The sequence below is a fragment of the Somniosus microcephalus genome, chromosome 19 (genome assembly GCF_052327205.1).
Source record: "Somniosus microcephalus isolate GS21.2 chromosome 19, FLI_Smic_1.0, whole genome shotgun sequence".
NCBI classification, from domain to species: Eukaryota; Metazoa; Chordata; class Chondrichthyes; order Squaliformes; family Somniosidae; genus Somniosus; species Somniosus microcephalus.
Window position 1 is genome coordinate 39,816,725 of NC_141005.1, and position 15,215 is coordinate 39,831,939.

The 15,215-nt window shown below is 38.6% G+C and overlaps 1 protein-coding gene across 8 annotated transcripts in view; it reads right to left on the reverse strand.

Moving 5' to 3' along the window:
* clip1a (CAP-GLY domain containing linker protein 1a) overlaps positions 1-15,215 on the reverse strand; it is a 180,035-nt gene that overhangs the window by 32,821 nt on the left and 131,999 nt on the right. For all 8 annotated transcript variants that reach the window (XM_085961663.1, XM_085961661.1, XM_085961660.1 and 5 more), the window contains 2 exons: positions 10,894-11,014; positions 3,396-3,448 (listed from right to left, as the gene is read on the reverse strand). In XM_085961663.1, coding sequence (XP_085817789.1) covers positions 3,396-3,448; positions 10,894-11,014 — 174 coding nt within the window. The remainder of the gene's footprint in view (positions 1-3,395; positions 3,449-10,893; positions 11,015-15,215) is intronic.

The following is a 15,215-nucleotide window of genomic DNA, read 5'->3' on the forward strand; positions in this document are numbered from 1 at the left end:
TGCGTTAGCACAGAAATACAAGTCAATGTTCATTAAAATAGATATACATTTATCTATGACAGATTAACATTCTATAGTTGTATTTCTTAGAGAGACATATTTACAACATTTACAACACAAAGGTTCATTGTTGACCGTTAGAACGTCAGAGGTCATCAGCTTTCTGCTTCATAATGTATGCAAATTTAATTGTTTTTTTTTTAATGATTTGAGGGCTGCTGTAACATTCTCACCAAATGTAAAAAATAGGATAGAATTTTCTATTTTAATCTCACAATACCAACAACAGACATGGTCCAAGTATTTATATTTAGTCTTAATTGGGCTCTGAAATAGTCAGCATGATGTATTTTAAAATATGATTTTAGGGAAACAATTGTGAAGGAAAATACTTTCCTGAGCTCTTAAGAAAAACAGTTCTCAAAGGGTTTACACGTGTTTTCAACAGTGACCCAAATTACTGATTAAGCATTTTACTTAGCTGGAGTTAAAAAAATGGTAATAAATTGACCCAATTTCAAAAATGGTGGAATTTAGTATTCAGAAACAGAATCCGCAGTTAAGCGTTTTGACCTGGTCTTGCTGTATTGTAATGGAATTCAGCTCATAACATTGCATTTTCCCCACAAGAATAATGCCACTGCTTCTCCTTCAGAAAATGCATTCTGGATAGAACTGCATCAGACCAACAAGATTGTTCTACTTTTCTAGGCTACATAACGTGTATGTAATTCAGGTCCAAACAAAGTAACTATCTAGTTTACCTATATCCACAAATTTTGAGAACATTATACTGCACATCCACAGAACACATGCCAGTCATATTAGTTAATTCTACCCAACATGCATTAACATGAAGGAGAAGCAACAGCATTCCTCCTGTGATAAAATGTAATGTTTTGAGCTTGATTTCATCTCAACGTAGCAAGATCTGGGTCACAGCATATGGCAAAGGAATTTGTTTGTTTGTGACTAAACTTTAAAATTTACCATTTAAAAAATTGCATTGCATTTTCTTTAAAAGAAAAAGGTCATTTCTGCATTGAAATTATGTGCAAAAGACAGTTTTGTGCATCGAAAAATGACCTATTTATCTTATTCAGCACTTTTTTGAAATAATTTCATTAAACACAAGTGACTGCAGATTAATATATAATTTACATACAACTGTACTTTCATAGCAGTAATTTTATTGCATTAATTGGAAAAAAGTTCCCAAATTCTACCGACATTATTGGTGTTTAATAGCTAACAACTTAATTTTTTAGGCCTCCTCACCTTTTCAGCATTAAAGTATGAATACTAAATAAATTTACGAATGTCTGGTAGCAGTAAATGGTGTTTCAAAAATAATACATAAGGAACCTCATATTACAATGTTTAAATTACTTAACTTATATTTAGTTAAATTACTTCAAACATTCCCTCTTCTTTACTTTTACAACCAGCTAATCAAGGAAATATTCCAAACATATAACCTAAATTTCTAGTCTATTAATATTACACTTGGGGAGTTCAATAGCAATGCTCATGTTTCAAAGCTAACTAAAGAGAAAGAAAATCCAATTATTTCACAGTATCAGAGGTTCTTAACTGAGGCTGAGTATACCGATGGCCTTAAAATACTGAACAACTGTTGAATTGTACATTTTGTGGATGTGGAGGTTGCAGATTAAGTTTAAAATCGAGATCAACCTCTGCTTTCCAGCATATGCTATATAATTGGTATTTTTCCACAGTGATTACATTTTTGGGTGTCTCCATGAAAATGGTGAGAATGGGTTTACCATAAAAATAACCAGTTTTACAATAATCTTGTCCTAATTTCGGTAATGAAAACATTTCTATCAAATTGTGATTCAGGATATTTTAACCAGCTAACCTATTAATGTAGTAGCTGGTTGCGAAGGAAACAGCAATATCTACCCCCTCCCCCAAAAGCATTAATTGAACAATTCTATATGGTCCCCAATACTAATAAATGCACAAGCAAGACCTCCCATTAAGATAGGATTTTTTTTTAAATTTAAAAACAATTTTGGATTCAGTAATATTTCTATCACTGATTAATTTTTTTTAATATGGTGACTACAAAATTTAAATGGTGAAAATAGTTCATTTTGGTTAAAATTAAATTACTTGACTAACAAATTTATAAAATAATTTGGAATTTACTGGGTAAAGATGGTCTGCACCAAGTGAATATATTGTCTGTTAACTTTATGCAGTGTACTGTGCTTGGGGCAATTTAAAATGTATTTTTCCCCCCACTGACAGTCAGTCATTCATATTTGACAGTTAAAATATTTCTACATTATTTACAAGCTGATTTGGTTAACTACTATGCTTACACATCCCCCTGATGCTCTAGGACAGGGGTTCTAAACCTTTTTGCTTCGCAGGCCCCCCTCTCCAGTGTTATAAAAATTTCACGGACCCCCCTATAACACAACACAAGTATTTTTTCTGTATAAAAAAAAATACAACCAGCCCAAAATGAACCCGCTGGATCAGAGCGCGCACTGGAAAACGGGCAACCTCACATACACGACCGAGTGCAAAGCATCGAATGGTTTTTTCTGGTAACGCCTTCACCACCCGAGGCATTGCTGCCTTGCCCGTGTAACAGAACATGAAGGGTTTGTGGGAGCTCCAGTGTGGCCAATGTTTAAAACATCCCAGACATCCGCGTGACAACAGCATCTGACAGGTGCTCAATTGCTCCCAGCACGCCATGCGTCACGTTACAAAACGATGCGTGATCTATTTGACAACGTTACTGTCTATCAAAGGGACGGCCAGCCTGTTAAGCCCCTCCCATTTTCTATTTAGGCCGGGGGGGGGGGGGGGGGTGTTCCGCACCAGGCCCATTTATATTTAAAACCACTTTAGTGTCATTTTGATTTCAAAATAAGTTCAATTTCACTCTAAGCTCGTTCTCGGCGAGTTATTTTTAATCCTTTCCACCACCAACCACAGCAGGAGGGACGCTGTTGGTGATGTCCCCAACGGCGCCGCTTCTTCCCACAACACCAGACAGCAGCCGGGGAGGGCGTGGCCGGCCTATCGGGAGTGAATGAGTGAGGGAGGCACAGAGTTGGCTGGCCCCCACTATGTGGCTCAGCTTCAGGAGCAAGTTGCAGATAGAAGCCCAGGCTAAAGTGGCGTCGCTGTCGCGGGGGAGGCGGCGGCAAGCTGGATCCAGCAAGTGGAGCAATTTACAAACGGCATGGCGCAGCGCTGGCTCCTTCTCGCCACCTGCCTGCCCGCCCCGCCTTGCCTTATTATGGACCCCTTGAAATTTTCTCACGAACCTCCGGTTGAGAACCCCTGCTCTAGGACATTTCTTGAAGCACACACAAATTGCACTGTGTCACACAATTAGGAGAGCTTACCTCTTTTTCATTTCTAGTAGCTGATTATTGAGTGCAGATCGCTCTTCCTCGAGCTGAAATAAAAAGCAAAAGCACAGCTTGAATCTTTGTTACGAAAGAGCTTTAAGGTGGACAGCCAACATTTACTCAAGCTCCAGTGAGACATATTAAAATATAAATCCACAACCAGTAATGAAACACTGATGCCATTAATGTTATCCAATATCTACATGTTTATCATATTAATTATCACTATTAATTCATAAATATTTCAATGGTAAATTAATAAGATGAACACTGCACATATTGTAGGAAGCAGCACAGGAGTAGGTACACAGATACTGCTATTTACTGCTGCATAATCTATTCTGGCTTGTAAGGAAAATCATGTTGCAATGCAGATGGACAAAATAGGAGAATGAGAGAAGTAGATATATTGGCATGATGATCTCTAGCAGGGATTCAAAGATTTTAACCATAGTTTAAAAAAAAATAGCTGCATTCAAATAGAACTTGCACTATGCCTTGTTGTGAAACTGCCGAGAGACACATATGCTAAATAGGCCACATTCACTTCCAATGGTGATACATTTCCACAACAGGCTTAATCTGCCTCGAACACAGCCAGGATTAAAACAATTTAAAAACTGTGATCACAAACAATGCAAATGGTACAGAGCACAGGATCTTAGAAAAACTATGCAATGTTAAAACTCTGCAATATTGAAAAAAAATATACAAATTTAGTTAAGATTGCTGTCTACGGGACAACAGAAATCAGGGGACACTTTTTGGAAGGAAAAGTTTATTAAACATTTAAAAAGAATAAGAGTCTCATTGAAAATATAGGCACAAACAGAGCACTTTGAGGGGATAACTCAGGTTTTATTTCTTTATTCTTGGCCTAATAGCATGATTATTTAGGTTTTCATTGGTACTCTCTGGATTCATTGCTTGATGGTTCCAGACAATGGATAGGTTTCAATAAGACCAAATAAAGCAGTGCAGATGTCGGACTGATGTATTACAAATGTAGTTCTCATATTTTCAGCCGGAGATAAAGAACTTGCGTTTATATAGAACCTCAGCTTGTCCCAAAGCACTTTACAGCCAAGTGAATACTTTTGAAGTGTAGTCACTGTTGTAATGTAGGAAACGTGGCAGCCAATTTATGCACAGCAAGCTCCCACGAACAGCAATGAGATAAATGACAATGGTTTAGTGATGTTGGTTGAGGGATAAATGTTGAACAGGACACCAGGTGAACTCCCCCCTACTTTCTTTGAATAATACCTTGGATCTTTTACATCCACTTGGGACGGCAGATGGGACCTCAATTTAACGTCACATTCGAACGAAGGCACCTCCACCAGTGCAGCACTTCCTCAATACTGCACGGATATGTCAGTCTTGGTTACTTGCTCAAGTCTCTGGAGTGGGGCTTGAATCCACAACCTTCTGACTGAGACACAAGAGTGCTACCGTTGAGCCAAGGCCGATACCCTGGGATAATGCTTATATTCCCGATTTGTGTAGCCAGACAATCATGTTAAATAACCACTTGCTAGTCACCGATGTAAGTGGGTTAATGGCTATTGTATGTGCAACTGCAGCCATTTTTAAAAAAAGGTCTGGCTGAAAGGGAGACTTATCTGTTCCATCATCCCAATCATAAATCCTATGGCACTGATACAGACTGTGGGGAAGCCTGCCATCTAGAGACTGGCATTTCTGGCCATAATAGGGCAATATGGAAGGCAAGAAACCAAAGAGAGGGAAAAGAGACAAACAGAATTTAAATGTTGTACCAGAACATTTTACATTTCAAACTGTCGAGTGATCATATTTGTTACTTTCTCTACTGAATTATCACCACTGGAGAGTACAGAATTGTTTAAATTTCAGATCATTTACTGTAGGCAGGGTCTTCCCGATTCTCTGAACATAGTTCAACCTCCACATGCAAATGAACAGACCCTTCTTCCAAATGGAAAGAACTGTAACTAAGAGTTTTATGCCATATATATTAAGTGGTTTTCCCCACCACTGTCACATCATGAACCTAGTTCTGAGTGCACCTCAGTCCTTTGAAAAGTGCCCAGCAACAAGGAAGCTGCAGTTCAAGAGAACAAAGCTGCATGTAGTGATTGAGACTTGGGAAGACCGCACCTTAACCTAGATAACTAAAGATTTTTCCTTACTTGTTCAACTTCCATACACAAATGAGTTATGCCAAAACAGTACAGAAAACAAATGTTGGAAGCTTATTAAAAGTAACTAGGAGTATGCAATTCCAAACCGCTCATCAGCTTGAGTTGTCAGATCAAGGGGACAATGCTTCATAAAATCTGGCTGCAGCACAAGTATAACGGAGCCTTAATCATAACCAGTTAAAGAAAAGCAGACAAATTCTACTACCAACAGAAAGAGGATCCATCACTTGTCTATTCACCATTCGCCCGGTTTCTGTTCATTTTGTTTATCTTCCGTTTTATGTTTGCCTTGTCTTATCTTCTGACCTATTTTGTTTTTGTCTCTTTGTCCTTTACCCTTCTATTTCTCTTCATTTCTATCTTATCTCTTGGCCTACTACAAGTGAATTAGCTTGCTGCCAACACTGGAGGCCAATTCACAGCACCCAGTTGCTTTATTGCTGCAGCACAATGTCTCTCACACAAGGAAGGTCATTTTTTTTTGCCCATTTAAACTTTTTCTTACTGTTGTATAAATAAATAACTGTTGCTGGTGTGACATGGACCCAACTGGGCGAAAAACAATGACTTTGAAGTGTGTATTTACTCATTGCTCAAACATTTGCGTCACAATAGTGCAGTATCCTCTGTATAAATAACAGGCTTGATGAAGCCACTTACAATTGAGGACAGGAAGGTAGATTGAAGATAAAGAATATAAATCAAGTCCTTCAATCAAAGCACCCATCCTTACTTATAAATTATTGTATGATTAATGTAGGTTTAGAATATATAGATCAATTTGAAGAGCTAGCCCCACCACCATGATGGTGCTGATTGGCCTCCTCCTGTGATGTAATTTCTATGATTTTATGACAATGAATTGATGAAAATGATTCAACACTGGTATGATACTGTTCCATTTTATAAATGTATTTCACAGGGAATTGAAAAAAATAAATGCATGTCTACAGACTTCAATAATGTGGGAGGAAGCTGTGTATGTCACCTTTTCTAATTTTCTCAGCATTTTTAATGCAACAGGTGACAAGAAGTTAATAGCATCAACAGAGCAAGTTATACTAATATTTGTATTTATATAGCAGCATCACATCAAAACTTCTCAGAGCGTTTCACTTTTTTGAAGAGCAATAACCATCGTTATGTAGGCAGATGAAGCAGCAGAATCCTTCAAACAGCAATGGCATGAATGACCAGTTCATGTGTTATTGGTGGTATTGATTGAGGGAGGAATGCTGGCTAGGACACAGGGAGAACTCCTGCTCTTTTCTGAATAACGCCACCGGATTTTGCATGTCTAACTGAGCTACCAGAAAAGGCAGGTAGGTGAGGCCTCAGTTTAACATCTCATCTTAAGGATCACAACTTATTTTACATGTTTGCTTCTGATTCTGCAGGATTACGCAGACTGCGCTGCTTAACAGATACTCACATGGAGGCATCCTTAATTAAACATAAAAGATGCCCGCAACACCAATCAGAAGTCAGCAATGTATTTGAGTTTATTTGAAACATGGTATAAATATATGTCGAAGTTCATATTTTCTAACTTGTAGATATGATTGGCATATTTCAGTAAATTTAGATGTTATTTCACTGAAATTGTCAATCTCATTATGAGCATTTCTATTATTTACCATCTATTGACACTGAAAATATTACCCTAACTTGTTTAACATTGATACTGTCAAATCCCACTATTAAGAGTGAAATAAGAACTTCAAAAAATATATTTGTTCTTGGGATGTGGGCAACATTGGCACAGCTGTATTTATTGCCCAGCCCTAGATTCCCTGAGGACACCGAATTAACTACATTGTGTGTGGAATTGGAGTCACATATAGGTCAGACCAGATAGGGGTGGCAGGTGCCTTTTCCTAAAGAACATTAGTGAACCAGTTCAGTTTTCACAACAGTTCGGCTGCTTTCATGGTCATTTATTCTGGTGCCAGCACGCAAATTAACAGATTAAAAAAAATAATGAACTTGCCTACTTCTAGTTTCAAAATCATTGGTTTATGTATTGCACACTGTTCATTCCAAGTACAATATTCAGCCAATGTGTGTTCAGAATGTTCATATCTGAATTCACCACTCCACATAGTTAAAATCTACTTTGCATCATACTTTTTCCTTCTAGTGCTCTGAAGCTTTGGTGTGGCCCTGCTTTATACAAATGCATTTAAATGAATCTTGTGCACAAGATGGTGTTCCTTGGCCAAGGTGTTCCGTGAATTTTAACAGACAGAAGCTGCATATTTCCTACTTTACAACAGTGACTACACTTCAAAAGTACTTCATTGGCTGTAAAGTGCTTTGGGATGTCCTGAGGTCATGAAAGGCGCTATATAAATGCAACTCTTTCTTTCATATGATTAACCTGGTTTTACAAGATAGTTCTTTAAAAGGCTTACAATTGCCATGGCTTCTCACCAACTGAAATGCCACTTACCTCAAAAACTGATTTTTGTTTGACAGACAGAAAAATGTAAATTAGTTTATTAAAAATTACTGTAAAAATTCTAACAAAATACTGTTTATAAAGCGAGTGGACAATTTAAGTTAAATGAAGTTTTGCTAAGGTATAATATATTGTTTAAAAATAAGCTAGTAATTTAAAAATGTTAATCCTACTACAACTGAGAAAGGAAAATATATTATCCTTTTGGAACATTTGTGGACATGCAAGAGAAATCTGCAGCTGTAACTGGAGAGAGTCAAACAGGTTAGGGGGCATGAGGTGTCACAATGGGTCAAAAATGCTAGCTTTTCACCTCTGGGAATCTTGGCACCTTTTCCCAAGTATGGACAAGCCTCCTTTCTTCACTGGCTGCCAGGGTTCTAAACAAATGTTTGGACAGCCTCAATCCAGTTCACCGACACCATAGCTAATAGCACAAGGCTACCCATAGTTCAAGACTAACTGGCAACCTCAATAAGACAGGCCCCAAGATGGCTGGGATGTGGAATGAAATAAAATCAAAATATTCATACTTGTGAAGTTGAGGGCGACATATAATGGCATTATCAAGTATAAATTTGAAAAATACACCCTGTCCAATTTTTTTTTTTTTTTTTTTTTTTTTTTTTTTTAAATGCTACTTTTAAAAACTCACCACAAGCTGACCTGCCTCTGGATCAGGACCGCTAACCACAGTATTTCTGAGGCTAGATAATGAAACGTGATATTTTGCCACTTAGCCGTGGTCACTACCTCGTCTCTCGCCCCCGCCACGGGGTCTAAATTGTCAGACTGCTTGTCTGACATACAATTCTGGATGAGCAAAAATTTTCTCCAATTAAATATTGGGAAGACCGGAGCCATTGTTTTCGGTCCCCGCCACAAACTCCGTTCGCTAGCCACTGACCCCATCCCTCTCCCTAACATCTGTTTGAGGCTGAACCACACTGTTCGCAACCTTGGTGTCATATTTGACCCTGAAATGAGCTTCCGACCACATATTGGCAGAACAAAGACCGCCTACTTCCACCTCCGTAACATCGCCCGTCTCGGCCCTTGCCTCAGCTCATCTGCTGCTGAAACCCTCATCCATGCTTTTGTTACCTCTAGACTTGACTATTCCAACACACTCCTGGCTGGTCTCCCACGTTCTACCCTACGTAAACTTGAGGTCATCGAAAACTCGGCTGCCAATGTCCTAACTCGCACCAAGTCCCGTTCGCCCATCTCCCGTGCTCGCTGACCTCCATTGGCTCCCAGTTAAGCAGCGCCTCGATTTCAAAATTCTCATCCTTGTTTTCAAATTCCTCCATGGCCTCACCCCTTTCTATCTCTAATCTCCTTCAGCCCTACAACTCCCTCCCCCCACCCCAAGATATCTGCGCTCCTCTAATTCTGCCCTCTTGCGCATCCCTGATCGCTCTACCTTTGGTGGCCATGCCTTCTGTTGCCTGGACCCCAAGCTCTGGAATTCCCTGCCTAAACCTGTCCGCCTCGCTATCTCTCTTTCCTCCTTTAAGACGCTCCTTAAAACCTACCTCTTTGACCAAGCTTTTGGTCATCTGCCCTAATTTATCCTTATGTGGATCGGTGTCAAATTTTGTGTCTTAAAATACTCCTGTGCAGCGCCTTGGGACGTTTTACTATGTTAAAGGAGCTATATAAATACAAGTTGTTGTTGTTTACTGCTGTTCACTGCTTTCAGTGGCGTAGCTAAGTCTAAACAATGAAATACAGTTCAATGCCTAAACTCAAACATTGATTGGGATATAGGGTATATTTTTCAGACAAATTCTTACAAGGTAAAACCACTCTTAAGTCTCATCTTGGTTACTAACTGTCGGGGATAAGTTTATGCCACCTTCTTCAGCATCTGACTTATCACTTAGTTATGAATTAATTTTGTCTAAGGAAAATGTGGGATAATAAACTATTCTATAAAATATCTGGGAAAATTGTTAATACTATCATTTAATCTGATGAGCTCTGATTACTATTAAAAAATAATTGTACTTTATCGTCCTAACATCCAATGTAATGTTAACTTATTTGAGGAGCTGTAACCCTATTATTTTTTTTGCCTAAATACCTATTTTCTATAGTGTGCAAACACAAATTACTTTATTCCATTAGTTTAAAAATGCCAAAAATTAAGTTTCACAAATCATTGAAAAAAAGTTATTTTCACCATGTGGAACTTTTTTTTGCTGAATTCTGAAAATGGAAGTCAGTGTTGACTGCAGGTTATTGCTGCCAGGTGCCTACATACAGCCAATCATACTTCCGTAAGTAGATGCAAGCAAGATGTACCAGGTATCCAGCAGAGAAAATTCTGCCTGATAATTTAGGGAAAAAAATTAGGAAAATGACAAGCAGATTTAAGTCATTAATGGAGATACTACTAACACAGGAAGTTAGTTAGTAAACAGATTCCTAATAGACACCAAAACAAAAACTGAATTCAATTATGTAAATAGAGCCTTTTGCAGGTTTGTTGCTAGGGGTAACGTGCTGTGCTAGGATTGTGGTTATGGATACCCTAATTCCAAAGCTTTAGGTGACCAAAAGGAAAAAAAAGGCTAAGATTTTTGATTAGATCAGCCATCTACGTATCTAAACTGACGATATATAATTAGCAAAAATGTTGTCCTTGATTATATATTAAACGTGGTTTGTGGTAGAAAAATATACTGGATAAATAAATCAAAGTTTAAAAAAAATACATGTTAGATTATTCCAATTATGAAACAAACAAGTGCTGGTGTTACACATTTTGAAATGCTAAAAGCACCAGCACTGAATTGTTGTGGTGCGGCAAATCCAAGCACCTTTCCGCAGCACATACCTTCTGATGGCTGGTGACTTCGTCCTTGCTTCTGCCCAGCTCGCTTGCAAGTTTGCCGTTTTCCTCATGTAGTGCTGCCAGCTGCTGGGACTTCTGGGCTGCTGCCAGCTTCAGCTCCTCTCTGCAAAGGCAAAGTGAGTGCACGGTTACTATAGTAACCACCGATGAGAGTCAAGTGAAGAAGCAGTGGGAGAGGATCAGCATCATATCTTTAAAATGTTTCTAGGTCACGTATGCTAATCTGATGTGAAATGTGCAAAATAATCTTTTATGGCTACAGATATAAACCTCGCACTTCAAAAATAAACCAGGGGCTTCAGGAGCTGCAAAACTTCTCTGTCCAGGGAGCTATCACGAGTTCTTCAACAATAACAGGAGCAGAAATATTTTTAGAATTATTTTGTAAGCTTTCACACATTCATTGCTACTAACAAACAGATCCATCTATTACACAGCTGCAGCTAAAGCCGAGTATATTGCTACAAAGCTTACTGGCATCAATTTCACTGACTGTTCACTACAGTAAAACGTGCCTATTTATTATACCCCACATCTACATTACAATAGAGAATATCTTTGAAAAGCAGAATTGCTTGAATAATTTGGCTCACAGTCGCTTTCCATTTTAATGACCTAATGTACAAAATCTCCATTTTAAAATGAGCTAGCTAGTGACCTAAACCATTTAAAAATACAATTTTCTCCCAGTGGTACAAGTAGATTCATATACTGAATCACTAGGACACAGAATGGTAAGGGATAATGTGCTCTGACACAGTTCCTCACATGGTAAGTTCCTGACCTCAGACAGGGCTGTCTGAAGAGGTGGGAGGAGTGAAGAAATGGTTTCTTGCAGAGGATGGGTGGAGAGGAGGGGGAAATGGAAACAAGAGAGGACAAGTCAACTCAGGCCACCTAACAGGTAGCGGAGAACAGCACTGGCAGAAAACCTGGAAATATTCAGCAATGATTAATGGTACAGGCTGAAAAAAACAGTACAGAAAAAAAAAATAACAGGGGGAGTGTCAAATTTCTCATGCTGAGGGATAGTGAACAAGATACAGCATCATTAAAAGGAAAAACACAAATCTGAAATTAAAAACAAAAATATGCAGGTCTGTCAGTATCTAAAAATAATAAAACAGGTTCTGATGTTTCAGGTATGTGTCCTTTTATCAGAACTGAAGATAAAAATCAAACATTTCAATAAGGGTAGAAGAGAGAAAATAGGGGCAGGGGAGGGGAAGAGAATCAGCAGATACACCAATCACAGTGAGGGAGTTAATGGATTAAATGGCCTGCAATGTGCTCAATAGAAATCTTAGATGATATAAAGGATCAGTGAGATGATACAGAGATATAAAAAGGACAAAGGGACACGCAAATAGCAGGGGGGTAAAAAAGACACAAAAGAGCTCCACACAAACAAAACCTGAGAAAATAAGGAAAAACAAGAGAAAAAAAACAAGCTGCATATGCAGCAGATCTGAAATTAAAACAAAGCGCAGGCAGATTCACTAACTGCAACGAGAAAAGAAAAAAACAGGTTCACACATGGCCTCAAACCTGTGCCAGCAATGTTCTCTGACTAAGAGTCTCCAACCTAAAGGAAAAAGATATTTTGGATGCTTTAGTGAGGAAGGTAGAGTCATCAAAGCAAATAGAGAGCTGGGAGAAACTGAGAGAAAAGGATGTCATTCTTTTAGTGGGTGGGATGGGAAGAAGTATAATCAAGGTAGCTGTAGGAGTTAATAGGTGTATGTGGAAAGCTCACTGGCAGAAATGGAGAGGGGAAAGTCCATAAAGGGCAGGGAGGGGATAGAATGGACCATGTGAAGGTGAGGGATGGGTGGAAATCAGAACAATGAATAGTAAATGAAATTCTACATCTGCTGAATTGAAATAAAATATCCAGTTAATTTTTTTTAATTGAATATTAAAAAGGTTGTAATTTTTAGCAAGAAACCCAAAAGACGTTATTAGTTTTGAAAGAACTGAAAAAATATAACAGTTTAATTATAAAACTGAAATCATGTTTGCTTTTTTGGTTTCTTCAATTTAGTATTTTTCAGTGGGAAGATGATACTGCTTAGGATGCAATAATCTGGGGACTGGTGTTTGATTAAACCTTGTGGTGGAATGCAAGTTTATCCTCATAATTCTCCATATGGGGAGCTCGAGATTGTGAGGGCTGTCAGGACGAGGCATCAAGTGGAGGTGACGTGCCACAGGGAGAGAGAAAAAAATATCTAGTAGGCCAGTCTGCCCAGATTGTTAGCATGCATTCTGAGCATAGAAACATAGAAAAATAGGAGTAGGAATAGGCCATTCGAGCCTGCTCCGCCATTCAATATGATCATGGCTGATCCTCTCTCTCAATACCATATTCCCCTTCTCTCCCCATACCCCTTGATGCCTTTTGTGTCTAGCAAAAGTAGACTGGGAGGTTGCTGGGGAAGTGTGTGTGGCATCAGCACAGGGTAGGAAGAACCTCATAAAAAGGACAATAAATTTTTACATGGAAAAAAATGAATGCAAGGGATAAAAAGGATGCACTGGAATTGTATGAATCATTAGTTTTCAGGATTTAATAAAATGAAAAAAGTGTGTCAAATCATTACTGTGAAACTTGAATTCACGTCAAATCAACTTGCACTATCATGTCGTAAATGTAGAGAAATGTTTTAAAGCACTTCACAGAGGTGAGAGAGAAAAAAATGCTGCTAAGCCAAATGAGAAGATATTAGGGGAGGTGACCAAAAGCTTAGTCACAGAGGTGGGTTTTGAGAAGGAGTTTAAATGACGGGAGGGAGGTAGAAGGAGTTTAAATGACGGGAGGGAGGTAGAAGGAGTTTAAATGACGGGAGGGAGGTAGAAGGAGTTTAAATGACGGGAGGGAGGTAGAAGGAGTTTAAATGACGGGAGGGAGGTAGAAGGAGTTTAAATGACGGGAGGGAGGTAGAAGGAGTTTAAATGACGGGAGGGAGGTAGAAGGAGTTTAAATGACGGGAGGGAGGTAGAAGGAGTTTAAATGACGGGAGGGAGGTAGAAGGGTTTCCAACTCTGGTTGGACATATTCATGAAAGCTGCCGATTCCACAGTGTTTATCTCCATTCACAACAATCCCGACAATGAAGCAGCCCATGCCAGCCTACTGCAGGACCTGGATAACATCAAGGATTGGGCTGACAAGTAGCAAGCCACGTAAGTGCTGGGTAATGACTACCTTGAACTAGAGGAACTCCAGCCCTCTCCTCTGGACATTAAATGGTACCACCATAGTAGAGTTGCCCACCATCAACATCATGATCTCCCTAACTAACGCTATTCTAAGCGTTCTATCACCACAAAGTGCAGTACGCCAAGGAGAAGGTCTACCACCTTCTCAGGTCAACTAGGAATGGGCAATAAATGCAACATATCGCCCACATCCCGAGAATAAAAAAAACTTTTTGCTTCCTTTGTAGTAGCTGGTTTCCTGTGCTATTATTCACGACGTACTTTGGCCAAAGGATCAATCGCATTTGCTAAAAAAAGTGACATCAACAATAGCACTGTACATGCTTAAAAGTAAAGAGGTAGTTTAAATGCCAAATGATCAGGGATTGATGAGTAGCAGCTACCAAATAGTCACCTGGTTATCAGGGACCAATATACAAGTTATCATAGATGAGATTTTTCAGTCACATTGTTCTCACAGACCAGTCATGCACTCAACAAATAAATGAGATTAACAATTGTTCTTTATATATCTAAATGTAAAGAGATAGTTAAAATGCCAAGTGATCTGGGATCCATGATAAATGAAAGTTTTCAGTCACAATGTTCTCGCTGACCAATCATTTCAGGGACTCACTTGTGTGTGTGATATATCGATAGAGAGGCAGCTATAGTATTGCCACACATACATTATATATATATATAACATATATAGGCAACTATAGCAGTGCCACTTATATCATCAGTAAAGCACTCAATTTTCGATAGTCGTCACTGCCACATAACAAGAATTTACGCTGCATTATGTTCAAGTAAATAGGTTCAAAATATCTTACACAGCACATCTATTCTGGGGAAATAATGATTTTTGCCTCAATAACTACCAGGGTGTATCTGCAGTAGTCAAACAAGAAGTAAAAATCCTACTGGTGATCAGTGTATAACTAGGTCAATAAGTAGCTCATGTTAAGATTTGTAAATTGCGATCATAAATTAAAGGCATCGTGCAATTTTACTGCAGCTACAGATCAATCATTTTTCAAATTGCGAAACAAAAATAAAAGGCACCTTGATGTTTATACTCATTAGTTTTTACATTTGTG